The 21,270-nt window shown below is 41.6% G+C and overlaps 2 protein-coding genes across 2 annotated transcripts; both read right to left on the reverse strand.

The window, feature by feature from the left end:
- Positions 1-1,632: 1,632 nt before the first annotated feature.
- Positions 1,633-3,690, reverse strand: amer2 (APC membrane recruitment protein 2; the record flags this gene model as incomplete). The annotated part of the gene is made up of 1 exon (XM_083901299.1): positions 1,633-3,690. The coding sequence occupies one exon, from the start codon at positions 3,688-3,690 to the stop codon at positions 1,633-1,635; it is 2,058 nt and encodes a 685-aa protein (XP_083757425.1).
- Positions 3,691-10,302: 6,612 nt separating this feature from the next.
- On the reverse strand, positions 10,303-20,534 carry mtmr6 (myotubularin related protein 6). The gene is made up of 15 exons (XM_083901756.1): positions 20,403-20,534; positions 18,001-18,132; positions 17,411-17,573; positions 16,430-16,587; positions 15,840-15,968; positions 14,274-14,408; positions 13,654-13,786; positions 13,414-13,523; positions 13,043-13,168; positions 12,618-12,667; positions 12,445-12,538; positions 12,249-12,355; positions 11,662-11,796; positions 11,257-11,383; positions 10,303-10,861 (listed from the first exon to the last, which is right to left on the reverse strand). Exons 1-15 carry the CDS (start codon positions 20,424-20,426, stop codon positions 10,511-10,513), a joined length of 1,974 nt encoding a protein of 657 aa, XP_083757882.1. The 5' UTR covers positions 20,427-20,534; the 3' UTR covers positions 10,303-10,510.
- Positions 20,535-21,270: the final 736 nt, after the last annotated feature.

The raw sequence follows: 21,270 nt of genomic DNA on the forward strand, positions 1-21,270 counted from the left end.
CTCTTTCACTACAGGATAGGCAAAACTCTGCCCCCTGTAATTTGCCTCACTGAATCACAGACAAAGGCATTTTATGACTGCAACACACACGACTCGTTCTTCATACAAATGATGCTTTGCAGTGCTGCACACACTGTACTACTGTGAGCATGGGGAAGAAAACATTCAATTCCACCATCTGACTTGCCCCCACAAAAGAGGGACAAAGACAGGCCAACACAGGGAAATATATGCTGACCAATGACCGCACAAAGATGTCAAGCTACATTCATATTCTCACACAGCTATAGCGGTTTCCATCCTGTGGTTGTACAACAGAGAAGAAGGGTGAACTCACTCAGTGTTCATCCCTGGTTCAAAACTTTATAAACAAAAAAGCAGAGTGTCAGGAAGCTGGTGCAATCACAGTTAAAGATCTGTGCAGTATGACTTAGGAAAGAGGGGGTGGGGGTGTTGTATAAAAACAGTATGAAATCCAGTGAAGGAGAAGGTTCTGACTAGAAAAAGATTAGTTGTTAGTCCACAGGTCTTTAGAGGGAGGGAGTGATCCAGTGTCGAGCTACAAAGTCAATGTCAAAGGTGGAACATTGTGTATTTAAGATCCTGATGATGTGAGATGATGTTCCTGACCTTTGTGCCTTGTGTGTGAGGCACTGCATGCAGAGAGGGAGCAGAATGGAATTGTGTGTAATAGTTTGTGTGTGTGTGTGTGTGTTTTGAAGAATTAGTGCAAGGGTTCCCTCCACCTGGTATGGTATTGCGATAGTTTTTCAGGTAAATCCCAGAGATTTGACGTCTGGTGAGTGTACTTCCAGAGATGCATTTGGGTGTAGGTCGAGATCCAGATGTAACAGGCTGAATCCAAATGTTCAAAAATCTTCCCACCAAAAAAAACAAACAAAAAAACGATATTTGTGGGAAAAGCTTTGCCACAATTGTAGCTGCAAAGCAGCAATGTATTAAAAGGCCGTTCATGTTCATATATGCACATACATTTTCATTAATTGTGCAGACAAGAAAAGGAAAGGGTCATTATTCGAAAATCAAAACAGACGCAGACAACAGCGATTGTTGTCCCAGGCTGTGGATTATCTATCAGAGGAGGTTAAATAAGGAGACCGTTTCATAAACTTTGGCTCTAAACTCAGAGGATTAGGAGGTAATTTGTTACGGATTAGACAAGATGACGAAACAAAAATATTTTTGATTAAATTAGGTCCTCATGAACAAATTAAATTATGTCATGTGGAATTCATCAAGTAAAATATGACAGATTCTTTTTTTTTAAAAAAAGGTCCTCACTTTTCTGCTTTTGAATCCAAGTGTCAATAGTTTAGAGGTTTTTCCAGGGCGGTAAAAGGCAAATGTGTCCATAGATTGTCAAGAGTAAACGTCCAAGTTCCTGTGAGGGCTATGAAGAGTTAACCCAGTTTTTTGGAGTCTCCTCATGACTTTCTCAAGTGCACACAACCATTTTTTTTCTATTTGCTGTAAGCGAAGACATTAATGGAACGAGTGCTTTTAAGTTTTGAGAACAATTTACGGGCTGTTAACTCCATGGCTCAACATATTTCCGAGTCTGTGTTTTTTTTTTTTTGGTTCTGCATAAACAGCACACTCAAATCCATAGAGCTACTTCTTGTGGGCAGATCCCCTGTTGCCAGGTTTGTTTCCCGAACGACGGACAGGCACCTTGGATACAGGGATTCTGGTGCGAGCTGAGGGAGGCGCTTCAGTCTTTGGTGGAAGAGATTCAGCCTCTAGAACAGATGACAGGGCCGACTGGCTCACAGAGGAGGGAGGTGACATTTGTCTGCTGCTTACCGGGATCTTGGATTCCCGAGGAAGGCTGGTGCTGCCTTTCAGTGATTGGAATGACGAAGAGGAAGATGAGGAAGGGAGAGTTGTCTGAGACGTGGGGCTTAGTTTGTATTCAGTGGATGGAGACGGGGTGCTGTTAAGATCGTCGTCTCCATCCTGCTCTTCGTTATCCCCTTGCTCGTCTGGGTCGTCGTAAAGGTCATACAGTTGGTCTCCAGAGTAGCTGTCGCGTGACAGAGCCATTTTCTGGTGACGCTGCAGCCCACTTTCATCAGGTGTTGCCGTGGGTGTCGCCGAGGGTGTGTCACAGTAGCCCTCATCACTGAGTAGCTCTTTATCTCCAGGTGATGCTGGATGACGACCATGTGTGTGAGGGTAGGCAGATTTAGCGGCACGACTTCCCGCCGCGCCAACTATTGGAATCTTACTGAGCCCCAACGACTTGATCTTTCGGTCTGAACTTCTGGAGGCTAGAGGGAAATGGCTGCTTGAGGGGTTGGTATGAGGGGGGAAAGTGGATGTGGGGGTGGTGGAGGGAGTTTGGTGTGATCGGGGCAAAGCAGGAGAGTTGTCCCCTGTGGAGGGCAGCATGTGCCACAGCCCCTGCATGTCTGCATCATCCACCCCTTCTGGACTCGCCATTTCTTCCCCTCCACCCATATAAGCCACCACACCACTACCAGCTGGGTGCTGTGGTGGTGGAGGTGGCGCCCGAGCCCGGGCTGGGAGGGAGACGGGCGCTGAGCTTGAGGGAACAGAGAACATGTGCTGGGTCAGCTGGGAGGGTAGAGGCGGTTTGGATGGGGATACACAGGACGTGGCACTGGTGATACCAACAACTCTCCCAACACCTGCTCCCACACTCCCCCCTCCTCCTCCACTGCTGCTGCTGCTCGTGCCACTGCCCCCATTACCTGCTGCTCCCTCGTCGTCTGCATCGGCAATAATGTCACCACAGCCTGTCAGCGAATCAAAGCTTTTGAGGGACGTGACGTCAGTGAAGAGGAGAGAGCACAGCCTGTCCACTGATGGTTCTGAGGGTGGGTCACCCGTGCTGCAACGATCCAATGGAGGCGTAGCGAGGGAAGGGGAGAGGCTGGAAACTGAGGCTTTGGCTTTTTGAATAGTAGGGTGCAGCGGCGAGTCAGTGGGTGTGTAAGTAAAGGGGGGGTCTGGCTCAACAGATGGTCCCGTCATGGCAACACAGTGTGAAGGTGTCAGGGTAACACGAGTAATAGGAGTCTCTGTTGCTTGGAGGTTCGGTTCGGCCTCAGTCTTTCCACAATCCTCCTGGTGATGATGTGGAGGCGGTTCAAGGGTGAGAGTGATATCCTTTACCTTTTCAGAGCTGGTACTTTCCCCATCCTGCTCTTTGTTACCTTCCACCTCTACCCCATCTGCCTCATTTGTTTTGCGTCTCCATCGCATGCTGCTAAAAAATCCCTTGAGGCCCCTCCCTCTTCTGACAAGTCCTGATCCTCCATTTTCACTCGATCTAAAACTTCCGCGTCGGAGGAGAGAGAAGAAACTCAGCGATTTGCTGAGAGACCTCACCGGTCCTGCCTCCTGGCTGGCAAGCCCTTCCCCTCGCTGTCCATCGGTATCATTGTTGGAGTTTATAAGTCCATCGTAGGTTTTGCTCCTGATAAGCTCCACTTCTGTTGTCGAGCCATTTCCATTCAAAGAATTCCCATTGTCAGAATTTCCATTGTTTGTGGCCCCTTTGTTCCTGAAGAAGAAGCTGGCCACTCCGGAGCCGGTGCGTCGCTTTCCAAAGAGTTTAAAGGCAGCTTTGTTGATCTTCCCCGTCGGCTGGGGGTCACACGGAGGGACCACAGGAGGATCTACACACTCAGACTGCACCTCCATTATCTCGCACTCTGTCACTCCCACTCTATCATCTCCCTCAAGCTCTCTCATTGCCTAGCTCTCCTCTCCTTCTGGCAACACATACACTCACCCCCTCTCTCCACTCCCACTCTGACTTCATCTAACGCATGCCTGCTGGTTTTCTCTCTCTCCCTCCCTCCCTCTCTCCGAGTGCTGCTCCTCACTGTATCCATGGCAACTGGGTGGGCTAAGCAGCTTTCATCAACATTGGCAGGGCGCCAGCGTCTTTCCTCCACTCCCTCCCCCACCCCGTCCTCTCTTCCTCCAGCCTCCCTGTCTCCACTGCACTGTTTGCTCATTTCTTTTAACTATTCATCAATTAATCAGCCCCACAAGTCAGTGCACCCATTTCTCCGTGTGTGTTCCGTTCCTGTACATGACTCTGTGACTAGAGCACACATACGGAATCGCAGATGCATTATGACTCATTAATCATGAGTTTAATACATTTGTGCGAGCTTTCCGCTGCGGGTCGTGATGAGACGGAGTGGAATGGCTAATCATAGAGACAGCTCTCATGTTATTTTGGATTTCATGTTTGCTTTGGATTTGGATGTATGTCTGTGGAACACCAGCCATAAAGGAGGTAATGCATCTAACGAGTGAAAACTTACAAATAAGCCATCAAAAACACCAGTTTATGTGAATATTTTTGTGGACATGTCTTATCACGCATCATCCCAAGAGGGAATTCAAGTCTCAAATGAACAAAATAAGCGTGTTGTGCATTATATACATAAGACCGTCTGATCAACAGTATAAATTGGCTTAAATATGGATTTAGATTTGTGTGTGTGTGTTTTGTTGTTGCACAGACACACCCCACTCTTCTTGAGCAGCTCAGACAGGCCATATGGCCGTGGGCCCACTTCCATATGGATGCACAGGGCCAGGTGTCTGGGAGCTATGACAACACAACTAACCGTCATCCGAAGTGGGTGTCTGTGTTTATTCGTAAAAACTTTAGACAAATGCTTTCTTCTGTCGTGGCAGACCAGCACTTTGTGCTCATACATTATGTAGATAATATTAAATAAAAGATAATGTTTTGGGTGCTCACAATATTTCCCCTTAAGCCACTGTTTTTGGAACCATCTCACTAAAAAAACACTTTAACATCACCTACAAGTTTTCCAGTTCTGGGAATGATCCACAGAGGGTGTTCTTTTTGCAGCCTATTCTATCCCCCCAACCCCCATGAACCTCCCCGATACCCCTAACCCACTTACAAACCTCCTCACCCCTCCTTCCTTTCCTCCCTTGCTCCTTCTCTCTGTATCTCTCTCTCTCTCTCTCTCTCTCTCACTCCTCCTCAGTCACTGTGGGCACAGACTATTCTCTTCCAACCCACTGCTATCAAACAATGTCTGCATTCATCCGCCGAAGGCAATACACACACACACACACACACACACACACACACACACACACACACACACACACACACACACACACACACACACACACACACACACACACACACACACACACACACACACACACACACACACACACACACACACACACACACACACACACACACACACACACACACACACACACACACACACACACACACACACACACACACACACACACACACACACACACACACACAGACATTTGAACACCCACACAAACACTTTCTGAGGGCTTCCCCAGAGTGAAGCGCTGAAGAATATCTAAATTATGCTCTTCCCAGTTAGAAAGACAATCTGCCCACTCAGCCCACAAGGCAGTCACCCAGTCGGCCTGCTTAAAAGACAGCCAGTCACCCAGTGTGCAGTTTTTCCAGGTACATCAGATACGCATGCAGAAAACCCTGCAGCGATGCTTGCAGGTCAGCTGGCAACTGGTTGGACCCAAAGCTGACACTGAGCAGCAGATGGCTGGTGGATTGATGGGTGGGTTTCAGTCATCACATGATGAAACAAAGGACCCTGGCGAGCAAGGAGTGGAGATGCACATCGTTATATTGTTTCAAGCATTCAGGCACCCAGACAATGAATCAATGAAGCATCATTGCCATCAATTTGGCAGCTTGGATTGACTGGATGTAGGGAAACAACAGTTACTGAAGTAAATTACAGCTCTCTTTGACTTTGAACTTTACATATAAGGAAAGTATTAGGCAAAACTACTGTAAAAACGATAGAACCAGCAATTCTGGGTGAGTTTACTCCCATTTTCTGTCTGCAAAATGCTATTCTTCATAACCCTATTGATTCATTTGTGTCTTCCTGAATGCACTCTGGGAACTGAAGAACTACCCCACCCCCATTTTGCCTAAACGGGGTTCTCATTTCAGCCCCTTGAGTGAAGCTTGACACTATGTGGGACAGTTGAACAACGGCCTCCTTAATGTGCATGTGTCGCAGCTACCTGCTTAAAGTACATCTAAACTGTCACTGCCACTGCAAGCGAGAAGTGTCAGGAAGGATATATTGATATCGAGTACATCATTTCGTTCATTCAGAAAACACAAACTAAAAGAGAATGTGTCCGAGAAAACCTTTTGTAAGTTTACCATTTCGGTGCGTGTCATGAGCCGCAGGAAAAAAATATCGATGCAAAAACAGAGATGCAAACAAGTTTGAGGAACACGATTTACATTGACATCTCTAGGATTACCTTCTTTCCCCTTTTGTTACTGCAGTGATCAGCAGGGAGTGGCACCAACTGTTGCTAAGCCATCTAAGCACAGGCTTAACTTAACACATTTACATTCCAAAAAAACCCAAATGTGTTTCAAAAAACCCCTGAACCGCCTCTATAATCAAAAGATTACTGTCATTTTCAAAACGGTCCATAACAGTTGGGTTTACAAATTGCTTAGTTGCGACGTGAAAAGCATGGATGTGTAATATGAAAATAAATCAAATATATAGATAAAAGGGCCTTGATAAAAGGGCCTTCTTAAAAAAAAAAAATCAAGAAGCCACAGATACTACAAGGCTCAGCTTATCAGACAGTAGGACAGAGGCGAGGAGGGCATGAGGGAGAAGCCAAAAAGAGAGAAGAATCAAGTATGAATAGATGATTCAAATCAAAATAATCACATAGTTTACACAGTAAACTCTCCGTGTACATGTTTTTATTGTCTGCCGGTTTATAGATGTTTTGCATAAGCACTGGATGTGATTATGTTGAGCACAGCTTCAGTCTCCCCACCTTGTCCTCAGGCATGTTTTTAACCAGTATGTTAATGTATGCCACACACATTTAATGAGACCTGTCAATCATTAATGTGAGCAAAAGGTAAGTCCCGATAAGGAAATAATAAACTCAGTTTTACTGTTTATATAGTGCACTTTACACACATTGCACCTGCCTCCTCCTCCCATACAAAGTACAGTATATATAATGTATATAATATACTGCACTTTATATTACCCCCACACACTACACTTTCACAGTTCAGTAATTATAGTAGTAGTAATCATCATCATCAAACGCCTGTCGCCATTTTACCTTACTCCGTTGCTACGATACACAGGACACGCAGCGAATCGGACGACCAATTCCCCTCATACAAATCATGCAGTCTTCATTTGTGGATTGATACATCTTCATTATCAAAAAATAAGGCACAAAGTGGTGTTCCTTATCTGTTCAATACGGAACATGTGCTGTTCTTTCAAGTTACGGAACAAATCACGGGTTGGCAACCCCCATAGGTGCATTAACCAGACAAACCACGTTATGTTTTCTCTTTCATTCCAGACTAACCTCTTTGACAACATTCTACAAAGAGCTGTGTACATTAGAGCAGGGGTGGGAACCTCCAGCCCCTAGGCCACAGGTGAATTTGATCTGGCCTTCAGGACAATTCATAAACACAATCTATAGAGACCATTCAGACGGAGGAAACCTCCCCTAAGGCCACTCAGAGTCAATTCGCTCCTCTATCTTACACTGTCAACAAGTGTTTGTTTTTTTTCCATCCAGCAACATCAGCTATTTCATGCGACATCCTCAGGTGAAGTCAAAGTCTTACACTATACCAGCAATCTGCACAAATTCACCACCCGAGCGAAGTTTTAGCTTCTTGTGCCGTTTTTCCACGACATAGTTCCGCCTCACCTCAACTCTACACCGTTCGGTTGGTTTACCATGACAATACCGTACCTCCTCAATGTGGCCGGGGTCATCACAGCACAGCTGCATCAAACTGCCAAGACTTCGATTTATACGCCACACACACACACAAACAAGTGACTTGTAAAGCAGTTGTTTTTGATGGACTGAAAGATTAGACTCAGTTAATAAAAAAAAAAAAAGTTCAGTAATTGAGTATTAATGACTGGAATCACTGAACTGAAATACATCGGCAGGGTTGTTGCTCACCACTGTCGCTAAATATAGCAGACTCCTCTGTTAAATGATTTTTAGACATTTCCTTTGCTAAATGTTGGATATTAACCCTATTAATTTTCAAGATTTTTAAGTATTTTTAACTGATCTGGAGTCGGGCATTGTTCGGTTTAATTCTTGTGCCTCTTCCCGTGATGGCACTCTGACCAATCAGTGCATGGCAGTCTAATGGTACCAGGTACCATCGCTAATGAAAAAGCGAAATAACCATGCCGTGCTGAGGCGAGTTAAGCTAGTGGAAACACGCCTTTACTGTGTTCTTGTGAAAGCTGCTTGTTGCGAGCACATTAACCCGCTGACCTAGAAATTCAGCAAGTTTAGCAGCATTCATATGTGTTTAATCATGTTTGGGATTGGCCTTTTTACTCACTGCAGTTCACCATTTTGTTATTTAATCACAAAAAAACGAGTAGTCGTGTAATTTATGAGTTACCTTTTTAAATTGTCTTGGTAGGCTCAAATACCTGAGGGTTCCCAGGAAGATGGGATAGAACTAGCCATGACTAGCATCACCATATGAAATCAGTCACCTGGCCTAAGTTCGACCTAATTGGCAAACAGTTGTGACCTCACCCATAGCGATTTGAACTACTGATTTACAGCCTTGAGAAGTGGAATTTGGCCAGCACCATGATAGTTGAAGTTTAGCAAACTGAAGGTCACTATCAGCCAGGTGCATATGTAAACAATAGCAGCTGTCAACCGCACCGGTGTGCAAACGTGTTGTAATTTATTATCCATTTTCCTTTAGGAACTGACGTCATGTGCTAATGGAGATGACCTAAAACTAGTGATTGAGATCATTGACTCCTTAGGTAAATGTAATAAATCATTATTCTAATGAATTCAATTTAAAATGAGTTAATTTTGCTATTACTATAAGTATTATTTTCCCTCCCGCCAGTGAATAAGGTCTGCATTGTGCTCCCTTTTCTGTTCAGATGGGTGTATGTACTGAAGTCACATTGTACTGTACATTGACAAACTATCTTTAGTGCAAGCTGGTGTCGCTGAAGAATGACTTATTCATTTACGAAGTGGTGAGGGTGGTGAACGAGAGTGACATTGACGTTCTTGTGCACTTGGCAGTGTCAGCTTTTGATTACGAATCCCTAGGAAAAAAACAAACTATTTTTTTCTATGCATGACTGTTGCATGTACAGCAAAATTACAATTATAGATTTGCCATCAGGCATCTATGTAGCAAATTGATGAAGGAAGACTACAGCAAAACAAATATAATAGAGATTAAATCATTTCTGAGGTTTGATGTGAAGTAAACCTGCAAATTTAATAAAACAGTAATATAATGGTCTGCCAAAACTTGCAGGCTGGCGCAAAAATATGTTAACTTGTGGCATAAATTCACATGCTAAAACCCAAAATAAAGCAATATATAATTATCTAGTCCCATATTATGACATCAACTCTTAACCCACATTTTATCGCTTTTTTCAACAATAATGTTTGATCTAAATTATTATTATTATTTATTTTTATAAATTCCTAAGGTATTTCAACACCCACTTAATAAAAAAAAAAAAAAAAAAAAATATTTGCATTTAACAATATTTAGATGAGCAGACTCATGACTGCAGGCCTTGTATAGTCACAGTGTGTGTGTGACAGTAAGCCTGGAAAAAGGTCAGTGGACAGAGGTCATGTCTGTCATGGCAGACTGAAAAATTTTGGGATCAATGTATGTTAACAAATCAGGTTGTCTGATCAATATCACAGCCAAAATAGGATTAAATGATCAATGAGGGTGACAGATGACACCTGGAGCTGGTCCATCAAGACCTTAATAGTAAAATTAGTGAAATAATGACAGATTATTAAAAAACAAATCAACCAGCAGCTCGTCAAATGCAGCAGTAGCGGTGCAACTACATTATTTGTACTATATCTTTTATTTTTCAAAGTGTTTGTATTGATAGTTCAACTGAGGGAGAATATTCTTAACAATGTTTATAATCTGTCTGATCAGATAAATATCATATGCTGGATTCAAGCCGTGCATGGCATGTAGTCATCATGGGGGTTGTGTAATGTGACCATTTATTAAAAAATATAAAGGCCTTATATTTTTACAATGGACAATAAGAACTGAATAAATGAGGAATTACCAGTTTGGATGAATTTATTCTCTCTTCTATTAATTTTCTTTCTATAGTGCTTTAAAACAATAAAAAAACAAGCCTTTTACCTATAGGTGCAAGATATGACATAATAATGAGGTTTTTCATAGAGATTTAGTTTACAAAGACACACAACTTCATCCACTCAACCCATTCAGGGCATATGTGTAATTAGCACATAATCACTTACAGAATAATGGCCTCTCCTGGACATGCACACACTTTCAGTATGTCTTCTCTCTGAGACATGCCTGTCCCTCAGTGTCCCACAACTGTCAAGTTAGGTCTCAGCAGGTCATGCGTGCCACTCCAAACTCCAGACTGACAACAGCAGGCTCTTCTTTGGCCAGCTCGCTGTTGAATGACCCCTCCAACTCTCCATAGCTCAGCTTCCCGCTGTCAGTGCCACTGCTGCCCTCTACAGTCCGCTCTGTGTTAGTGCTCTCCACGGCCTCCTCGCCCAGCTCCTCCTGCTCGTCCTCCTCCACCTGCCGCTGCACCTCTTTGTGGTTGATGGGAGCCCCCAAAATGAGGGAGTCGGGACGTGGTGGGAGGATGTTGGAGTGCTGATCCCTGCTGGGGGGAAGCGCAGTTGGTTCGGAAGCCGTGATGGGGGTCACACCGAGCTGTTGGAGCCTCTGAATGAAGATAGAGTGAATCAGAATCGGAAACAGGTTTATTGCGATGTATGCTTGAATTGATGTGGGGAATTTGTTGTGGTGAAATTGGTGTCAAAAATACAATAAAAAAGAAATATATAAATTACACAATATATTCACTAAATTAAACATTAAACTATAAAACAAGATTGAAATACAATATTAAATACTGTACAGTACACTGTACAGTACACTGTACAGTTGCAGTCCAGTGGTCAGCATTAATGTAAGATGCAAGATAAATCAAAAACACACTGCACCCTGAATACAATATTACATTATCTGTATATCACAAACCAATATACGGTATGTTAACTGAGATAAGCTGATCTCAAATGGCATTTATTATGTGAACTCAAGCTGTGTCAACTCACGCTCTCCAGTGCTTGCAAATTGCTCTCCGCCTTACGGGTGTTCTCTCTCAGAGTCAGAATGGTTTTGAGGATAGACTGACGTGGGTGCATGGACCGATCAAACTGATGATACATGTTCCGCCAGAACCTTGGGGACACGTGTGCACACAAAAGTGAAGATAAAATCCCATTCCATTCATGCTTATTTTTTCTCACTCCTCAAACAAAGCAAATGCAAACGAAAAAAGGAGAAAAAAAACATGAACAAATAAAAAGGAGCAGAAAAAGGGAACAATCTTATATTATATGTCCCTTTCTATACAAGAGGTTAATAAACAAAACACATATTATTGAATGATAAGGTTGTTTTTAAGTGTGCTGCTTTACATGGAACAGCAGCAGGGAAGTAAAGAAGGCAGCACTCACTTGAAATGGTATGGCAGGGTGGACGGCTCCAACACAGGGTGTGATTCAACATATGCAGGGCTGTAGAACGGATTCAAGTAGTTGTGTTTTTCACTCATTAGAAATGCCCACAGGGAGTGTGTCCGCTCTCTGAGACTTGAGCAAAAAAACAAAAACAATACATAATCAAACAACACATTCATTTAAACACTTTTCAAATGATGAGGTTAATCACTCATCACACACAGACGGCTGGCATCAGCATCATTCTCAACACTGTAAACATCCATAATATAATAAACACTAATAACCATTATAAGACTATTTACAAGAGAAAACGCTTTTGAAATAGTTCATTTTATAGCATGAATTAAACCAATAAATCAACTTGTCTCAGTTGGTGCCGTTTAATAAATGCACTGGATCATGTTTAAACTTGGCAAATTTCAGTGAGTGGAGAAAGAAAATGTTTATTAATTTGCTCCAATTCTGACACGTCAGAAACACACAAGTATATAATGTAGTTAGAGTGACATGTACAGTGACAGTGAAATATAGACACTTGAATATGTAATACAACGTGTGATACGTGTGTTTGTTGGACTCACTGCAACTCCTCCCTCTGTCTCTGGTTGTTGCCGAGGAAATTTCCATATTGGCAGGAGTGTACGTGTTCATGGATTTGCAGCAGGAACCACTCACTGAACTCAAATGCCTAAAGAAAGGATTAACATTATATCGTAAAATACACAACCAAACCCGACACACTATATTCGTCACGTGGATTCACACACTCCCACATACCTGTGGGAACTGTTCAGTCAGCTGCCATACACACTCAAGGAACTGAGTAAAGATAGGCGACACCTCCTTTGGATCGCCGTCCAGCTGATCACACCTGCACATACAGAAACTTTCAGTTTGCTGTCGTAGCAAGCGTCGACGGAAACCTTAGGTTGATCCAGCGTAAGACATACCTGTCAGCAAACTTGTGGCCAAATGAGATCCAGTCTTTCTCAATCAGTACCTTAAAAACAAATGCCAGGCAAGCTTTGACATGATGCAAAAAGAACACTAGCATAATCCAATTAACAGGTCAGGAAACAATGGAGATCATCTTTGGGATCATCGATGAAGAGAAGGTGCAGAGAGACTTTGACAGCACTGTGTCACAGACTGCAACCTTTTCTCAAACAAAACTTGGCGTCTTCTTTATTTTAAAAAGTGACATATGACAAAGAAAACCGCAAAATGCTGGATTTTGGATTTTGTTTACCTTCTTCTGTGTGGTATTTATTTGACATGCTACACTAGGATGACAGTGTGTACTGTTCCAAATCACATTGTGGTGAGATGAAAAGCTTTTTTTTTGTTTCAAATGTGTGCGTGTGTGACCATTTACCATGAAGCCCTTGATGGTGCGATAGTAAGGGTCCATGAGCAAGGACCCCAGAGAGCAGACTTGGGCTGTTCTGTCCCATCCGTCTGAACAATGAACCAATACACTGGCTCCTTCCACCGTCACCGCCTGGGATTGAAATTGAAAATGGTTAGCAAACTTAAAAAAAAGCCTTTGACCGTTTATGTTAATGCTGGACTAATAGAGATATACCAGTGATGAGCAGGTTCACCATTATGATTAATACTTTTCACTTAAGCATTACGACAAGATGCCATATGTTACGCTAAGGAGAAAGCTGGAATATTGGGAATGAAAACATTAAAAAACGCCCTTTCAGGGAAACCAAAAAGAATGAAATTAAAAAGTATTACCTTCGTGAGGAAGACGGCTGCGTCTACAACAGCCTTTATATGCCGCAGCCAGCCGCTACTCTCCAGGCCAACCAAGTAGTCGCTCATAGAGAGAGAACGAGATCCAACCACTGAAAGACACACACACAGACAGAGAGTACTTTTAGATTTGTTTGTATCAACTACTATCAAAGTAAATATCTTAATCTGGTCAACCAAAAGATTCATATGCGCAGTGATGTGTACAGTTAGTCATTTAACCTTCAATCATTTTCTGCAGGCTGCTTCTCATCACATGGATGTTTTCAATGCCAACAAACTGGAAGCGGATGTTGGAGTAGTTGTCTTCATTTTCATAGCCTTTACCTGCTGCTCGGTTAGCTAGTGCATTCAACTGCAGGATGGGGGAAAAAAAACAGATGAGAGCAAATTATTGCTAATCTACTAACACATTTATAGCTTTATTTATAGTAGCTTTATTTAACTTGGAGAATAAGAATATTGTTCCCAAAACATTGGTTAACATCAAATTCAAGGACTTTTCAAGGGGTTTCCAGGATCAATTTCAAGAACTGAATGTGTCGATACAGCCTGAGATGTAACTTCCAAGGGCAAATTCACACATGTTCAAGGATTTCAAGGACCAATGGGAACCCCTAATAAAGAAACTACTCTGCCTTTAATGAACCTCAGAAATGTTATGAGATTGCTGTTGACAATACAGGAAGTATACAGGAAGTATACACAATGCTTTTACTTCAGAGGATGCAGGGCAGACAAAACAAACTCCAAGAGGAGGTAGAGCCCACACACTTACTCCATTATCACAAAAACACTTTATTTGAGGGCAGAGCATTTCGATCGTTGCTTAACCATCATACCTTCGGCCTAGTATCCATGACGTAAACAAAGCGACTGTTGTGATTGGCTTTGCTAATGGCCTGCAGCATGCTTTCATCCTCCAAGCATCGTGCACTGAACCCAGAGAGAGGCTGACTGCATCGACACACTGCTGCCTGCCAGAGTGAACAGAAAATACTGATGAGAACAAGGACAATGAGAAAACTGCAATACCGGACACCAACACAATCACTTAAAGGAATCATGGTGTTCATGCGTTTCTTTTATTTATTTATCCATCCATCCATCCATTATCTACCGCTTCATCCTCCACCAGAGGGTCGCGGGGGGTGCTGCGCCTATCTCAGCAGACATTGGGCGATAGGCGGGGTACACCCTGGACAGTTCGCCAGTCCATCACAGGGCCACATATAGAGACAAACAACCATTCACTCACACCTACGGTCAATTTAGAGTGACCAATTCACCTAATCCCCATATCGCATGTTTTTGGACTGTGGGAGGAAGCTGGAGAACCCGGAGAAAACCCACGCACACACGGGGAGAACATGCAAACTCCTTGCAGAAAGGCCCTTGTTCCGAAGTTGTTCCAAACAGTGCTCGAACCCAGGAACCCGGGTCTTCTTGCTGCAAAGGCAAGAGTGCTAACCACTACACCAACCGTGGGCCCTCATTTATTTATACATATAAAAAATAAATATAGTTGGTTAGATCCTACAGGGTAGTATGACCAAGAAATTATGTCAAAATTATATCTTTCAAATTATCAAGGGTTTCACGGTACACAACAGAATTTTTTTGAGCACAAGCATGAATGAGTGGTCGAGCGAGAGAAAGGTACTTGGGCACTTTTCTGTACTTGGACCCGGAGAGGGAGAACTTAGCTACTTTGGCTGCCACCCGTGGGAAAGTGGGTGTTGCCATCTTCACCACCATGGGAGTGTTTAAAACCCACCAGATATCTTTGTTTGCTTTTCAGGTGGTTGATGCAACATGTTTTCTGATGCGTGCTCTCTGCCCCACCTAAGTGTTTGCACACGTGACTGTGTGCGTGTGTGAGCATCAAGGTGGAAGTCCAACATTGTGTAAATAAGATCAATAACAAATGCAATTAAACTTTCTTTCACTCACGGTTTGTCGTTGTCTGAAGCCATTTATTGCCAAATAACTGTGTTTACTCTTTTTAAATCATAATGACAACACAAACTACCCAAATGACCCTGATCAAAAGTTTACATAACCTGATAACATACAACTTGAATCAAACAGTTTTGATTGGCTATTAAAGGGAACCATCTTCAGCAAAGGGCTAGAAGAAAATATCAAAGGAATTTAAAATGCCAATCAGTAGTGTTCAAACTCTAATTAAGAAGTGGAACACGAGTTCTGTTGAAACCAAACCATGGTCAGGTAGACCAACTAAAATTTCAGCCAAAATTTCAACTGCCAGGAAAATTGTTTGGGATGCAAAGAAAAACCCACAAATAACTTCAGGTGAAATACAGGACTCTGAAAAAATGTGGTGTGTATATGACCATTTCATGTCACCTTTAATATAGTGTTACTGTTATCATAAAAGGAGGTACCTTCTTCTCCTGGTAGAAGTATGTAAGTACAGGAAAGCGTCCTTTGCTTCTGAACTTGGAACTCCCCACAATGATAGGCTTACTGGCTGTGATGGGAACGTACAGGTCTCGTGGATATGTCTCGCACACCTGGAACAGACCATAAAATGTCAGTGTGGTTCCCTCTAACTATGAGTGTACACAAAGGTTTATATCACAATTTTCCTTTATAAATAAATGAATAAATAGATCACAAGCACTGTATGCATGGTGAGTTAGACAGGATTAACTTATCACTTCACTTCTGGCTGTTTGTTTTTAATCCTGATAAGTGATAATATGGTAATATTGTCCCATCACTTTGTACAGAAAAATAGGCACCAAACAAAGAGATACATAGTACAGCGCTACAGGATAACTGTGTTAGCTTAGTTAAATGATTATAAAACAATATAAGGTGTGGGGAAATGTTTGTCTTGGTGTGAAACACAAATATAGTGTGTTAACACACACACACACTGTTGAGGTGTTAATACTGTGCTGTAGCTTATGGTATCTTACCATGAACCTAATATTTTGCTTATTGTTAATAGGTACAGACAGCTTCCTACTTTATAGTCCCTGTTGACGTCGGTGAGCTGCCACTGGTCACAGGGGACACCCATCCTCTCAAACTCTGCTCCCAGGTCAATGAGCTGCCATCCTTCCTCTCTCTGCTGGTCGTTCTGTTTGGGGTTGTAGGAGAAAGCATAGAGCTCCTGGTAGGACACTGAGCAGAGAAGAAAAGCCAGAGGACATGTCTTAATAAGATACAAAAGCGCACAGTACATTTTGTTAATAATATTAACATATTATTATATATATTATATTATATATAATATTATACATAAAATATTATTTCTTTCACACGAGCAACACAGACACATGAGTTATGTTTACATTTACACAAATCAGAATAAAAGCCTGTTTCATGTAAAAGCATCACTCCAAATACTAGGACACAATTCAGCATTTGGAAAGAAATTTAATTCTGATCCAGAGGGTGGTTTATGCCAATCATCATTCAGTTCAGTGTTCAAAACAGTTGTTCCAGTCATGATGTCCTGCTTTGGTTTTCACAGTGTGACATATATCACATTTTGATATAGCTGGAAATGGATAGAAATATGTAGGGAATCAACACAGTTTCCTTATTAAAGACTTTACAAGAACTCTGGATTGTAGGGCAGTGAATTCATTGTGCTTGGATTGATGTAAATGTTTGTCAAATGCTGGAGCAGTGTGAACTGCTGAGCCTGTAGCTTCATCACAGAAAATAGAAGAAAGAAAAATGCTGTTTAAAAAACACATTTATGACAAATAAACAGAAATAAAAGTCACAGATGTGATGGAGGAAGGAAAATAAATAGATGGTGACAAGCAAAGGAGACATATCCGAGGCTCAGCAGCGACAACCGCATTTGATTACATTAAGGGTGGACGCTAAGCGTCCACCCTTAATGTAATCAAATGCAGAAATGCTTGAATGCACATCATAATCTAAAACGCACTAAATAATATTTGCACATTTAAGCATAGCCTGTGACACCCACCTGGTCTTAAAAGCCGGAGGAGGGAGCTGTAAATGTCATGACAGTCTCGTTCTCGCTGTACCACAAAATGCACCACCCTGAAGTTACGGCATTGGATGACCAGAGGACAGCCTGTGGTGGTCAGCGAGAGCTTCTCCACAGAGGCTATATGGTGATGCAAAATCTACAGAGAAGACAGAGGGGAGAAAAGTCAAAAAAGAAAAAGAGTGTTGTTATATTCAGCAAGTAAAAGGGAAAAAAAACAATTATTCGTCCAAAAAAAGCCTTGGATCTGCTGCATACAGCATTTTACACCGAGCAAACATTTACACAACGCAGCTGCTGTGGCCGTCTTAATATAAAAGTAGTATTGTTTTTATTATATTACTAGGGCAGAAACATTTTAGGCAAATACAGTCCAATTCTGTTTATTTATAAAGCACATTTAAAACTACACATTTGAGTGCTGTACAGTTATAAAGAAAACATTTGTTTTTACAGTCGGGATTCTGTTCAACATTTGCTGTCATGAATTAAATGATTCATGTTTATGAACAGGACAAACAACCCACTTTACATGGAGGAAGAACAATAACACACAATGTACTGACCCAGATCTCCTGTCCAGCAGAGGTTGAGTTATTCGAGTTGCTCTCCACAAAGATGAGATGTGTAGCTGTAAGGTACAGTGTGCCATTTGTGATTTTGTTGCTGAAGCGATCCAACAGTCGCACCTGCTCCACCTAACAGCAAAGCAGTGATAACAAAATTAGTCTGGCAAACAGAAGAGAGCAAATCTGACTGACACATGTCACTCAACTGATATTCTATATTATATACCAGCTTAATTATAGCCAGTGCAGCAAATTACTTCCTTAAAAAAAACAACCATATACATTATATATATATATATATATATATATATATATATATATATATATATATGTGTATATATAATTAAAATGTTCTAATAAAAATTATCAAAAATATTTAAAAACCAATCACAGGAAATCCAGACTTTAATTTAACCAGTTTTAATCAAGTCAATTGTTTGTATCTTGTCTCTGATCACTACACATGAAACCTGAACACACAGAGTAGAACATTTACTCAAGTCACAAGTTTTTACGCAGGAAAAAAAAACCCCAAAAAAACACTGCATGTAATAAACAGGTTATACATTCCCTGACAGCCAGACGTCCATTTATTCACGGACTTACCAATCAAGGATATATTAATTTAAGCATATTGTTTATAAATCTATAATGCTAAATACATATAATATGATCAGTCCCAATGCAAATTCTGGTAAATTATTTAAAAAAACACGGTTGAGAAACTGTTCAACTGTTCAATCTACAGTGTTGTTTTTGTCTTCAATAGTGTTTTGTTCCAAACACCAGAAGTGTTTCAGGAAAAGACTGTTTGTGGTCAGCTTCACTGTGTGGCCAAAAAGGACTGTTGGATTTGCACGGTTTGCTGAATTCACTGCTGTCTAACTTCATGATTCATCACAACAGTGGTTCTCTTGTTGACTCAGACATCCTCTCCTCTGCTTCCGTTTTCCTGCTGGTGTCAGATATGATGAAACCTTTGAGGCTATCTCTGTCTCCCAGCAACCAGTGAGCCACAGCTCTGCCATAAACCTCTTTCTTGACACATTTCGGAAACCAGAGGTGTGTTTGAGATAATAAATGAGATAGGGACGGAAAGAACGAGCATGCCATTATTACTCAGGAGAAAGCTCATATCAGAATATTATTGTAAAGTAACTATGTTGAAATAAATACAGTATTTACTATTCATCCATAGCTATTCAGTAAATAACAGTAAGGCAGCATCATGGATATAGGGTAAATGCTACGCTACTTATTACAGTGTTAACCAATATAATATTCCTGTCCAAGTAGATCAAAATAGTCTTAATACAACTCACTGTGAGTGAATGGGTGTGAATGACAAAACTGGTCATCAAGACTAGAAAAGTGCTATATAAACACAGAACATTTACCATTGCCATTTACCAAGGTACATCATAAAGGCATAAAACCACATTGTTGGAATGGAAATAATACATTTCATTTTTAAACTTATATTTATACGCATTTGTTTATTTCTGCAGATCATATTGTCATTGCAATATTCAACAACATTTCAGCATATAGCATATGTTTTCTCCTGCTCTATGTTGAAGTTTAAATCTCTGAGTCAGCTGTTTTCTTTTGGACTTTTGTTAGGGTTTTTGGTTTCTGAACATTACAGGAAGTTACAGTATTATTGTACGGTCTGTTTATTTCGAGTTTCATTGATTCATTTTTCATTCAGGGTAGTATGGGATGATTTTGTTGATAACTTTGTTTTGAGTTGCAGAAAATATTTTACGGGTGCATTATGATATGCACTATTGAAAACACTATCATTTGAATGGGAATGATGCATTTTTTTCAGTGTCTACATGGGCTGTTAACCGTCTAGGTCTATTGGCAGCGAATCCAAAGTGAATGGCAACACTGTCATATACATTTATTTGTCGCAAATCAGAATATCGTGCAATCATGGTTTCCACAATCTAGATGAATCTATGCCACGAAGAATTTGGGGGTGCGGACATGGTGTACGTAATAAAGTGGCGGGTAGGTGTTTATTTTCTGTATATCTGCTGGATCCATGAATGTGTCAGCACGTCTGACTGCTACTACTGTTCAACACACTGGATGCACTCGCTGTCTTGACAGACGTTCGTTCAAGGAAGAGCTGCTACAATGTTTGCTGCTCGGGCCAAAAACAAACAGCTCATTGATGCTCGTCACGTCTGCGAGCTGCTGGCGACACCTGCTCGCCAACATGCTATGAGCGAAGCAGTGTCATAGCCTATGACACGCATTTCCTCAGAAACACTGACACATTATAAATGTATTCAAATGAAAACACGACAGCTGTGTTCGCGCACAGACGAGGCCGAGCTGCGGACTCTCCCCAAATACACTTGCAGTTAGCTTGAAACGTTAGCTACCTTTGGCGTTCGGATGTGCTCCATTTCTCCCCTTGAGTTATAACAGCTGTCAGCGACTGCAGAGCTTCAGACGAAGTTTTCCGCAGAAAGCGCTTTCATTGATGACGTGACCGGGGAAACGGCTCCACAAACCGCCTGGACTTTGTCGGAGTCATACAATTATGTGTTTATTGTCAATTGTTTCATTCCTTCATCCGCGTAAAGCTATCAGCAACCGCGTCAACACATGCAGTGTGGATTTTAAAACAATAAAAGCACGGGTTTTGTATGAATAATGTCGAGTATGGTTTTTTTTCTATCCATCTATCCATCTCTACTCGGCACCTCTGTGGTGTTCCCTAATGCATTGTTTAGCAAAAATAAAAAGGGTCAAATGATATAAGCATTCCAATAAACATAAGAGAAACGGTCGGAATACAATTAAACAATTATCAAAAAAACCTGGCAACATAGTGTGAAACCCATGTTTTACCCTTATTTTGAAAGGAATACCGGAAACAACTTGTGGTCATCAGTTGTTATGGACGTTTTTTGGGTGGGTGGGGGCGTCCGGAAGTAGCAGCATTCGTATGTACATCACGCGATACCATACGCGATACCCGCGATCCAAAAACAGCGATATGGACGACGGGAAACGTAGTTGAAAGAAAGATTACCCGAAATGCAATAGCATACTGGAAATACCAGGCGGGCAATAGGAAAAGAAGCACCATGCGATAATTCTGTCTGTGATATTTAGCAGCTTTATTACTCTAAGAAAAAAACGGTAACAAGGACGAAAATAGAACGGACTGTACCTTCAACATCGATATTGTTTGGTCGAATATGTTGTGAATCGAGATACGGGGAACGGGTTTGACTCTCACGC

The sequence above is a fragment of the Microchirus variegatus genome (genome assembly GCF_963457635.1).
Source record: "Microchirus variegatus genome assembly, chromosome: 15".
Classification (NCBI taxonomy): domain Eukaryota; kingdom Metazoa; phylum Chordata; class Actinopteri; order Pleuronectiformes; family Soleidae; genus Microchirus; species Microchirus variegatus.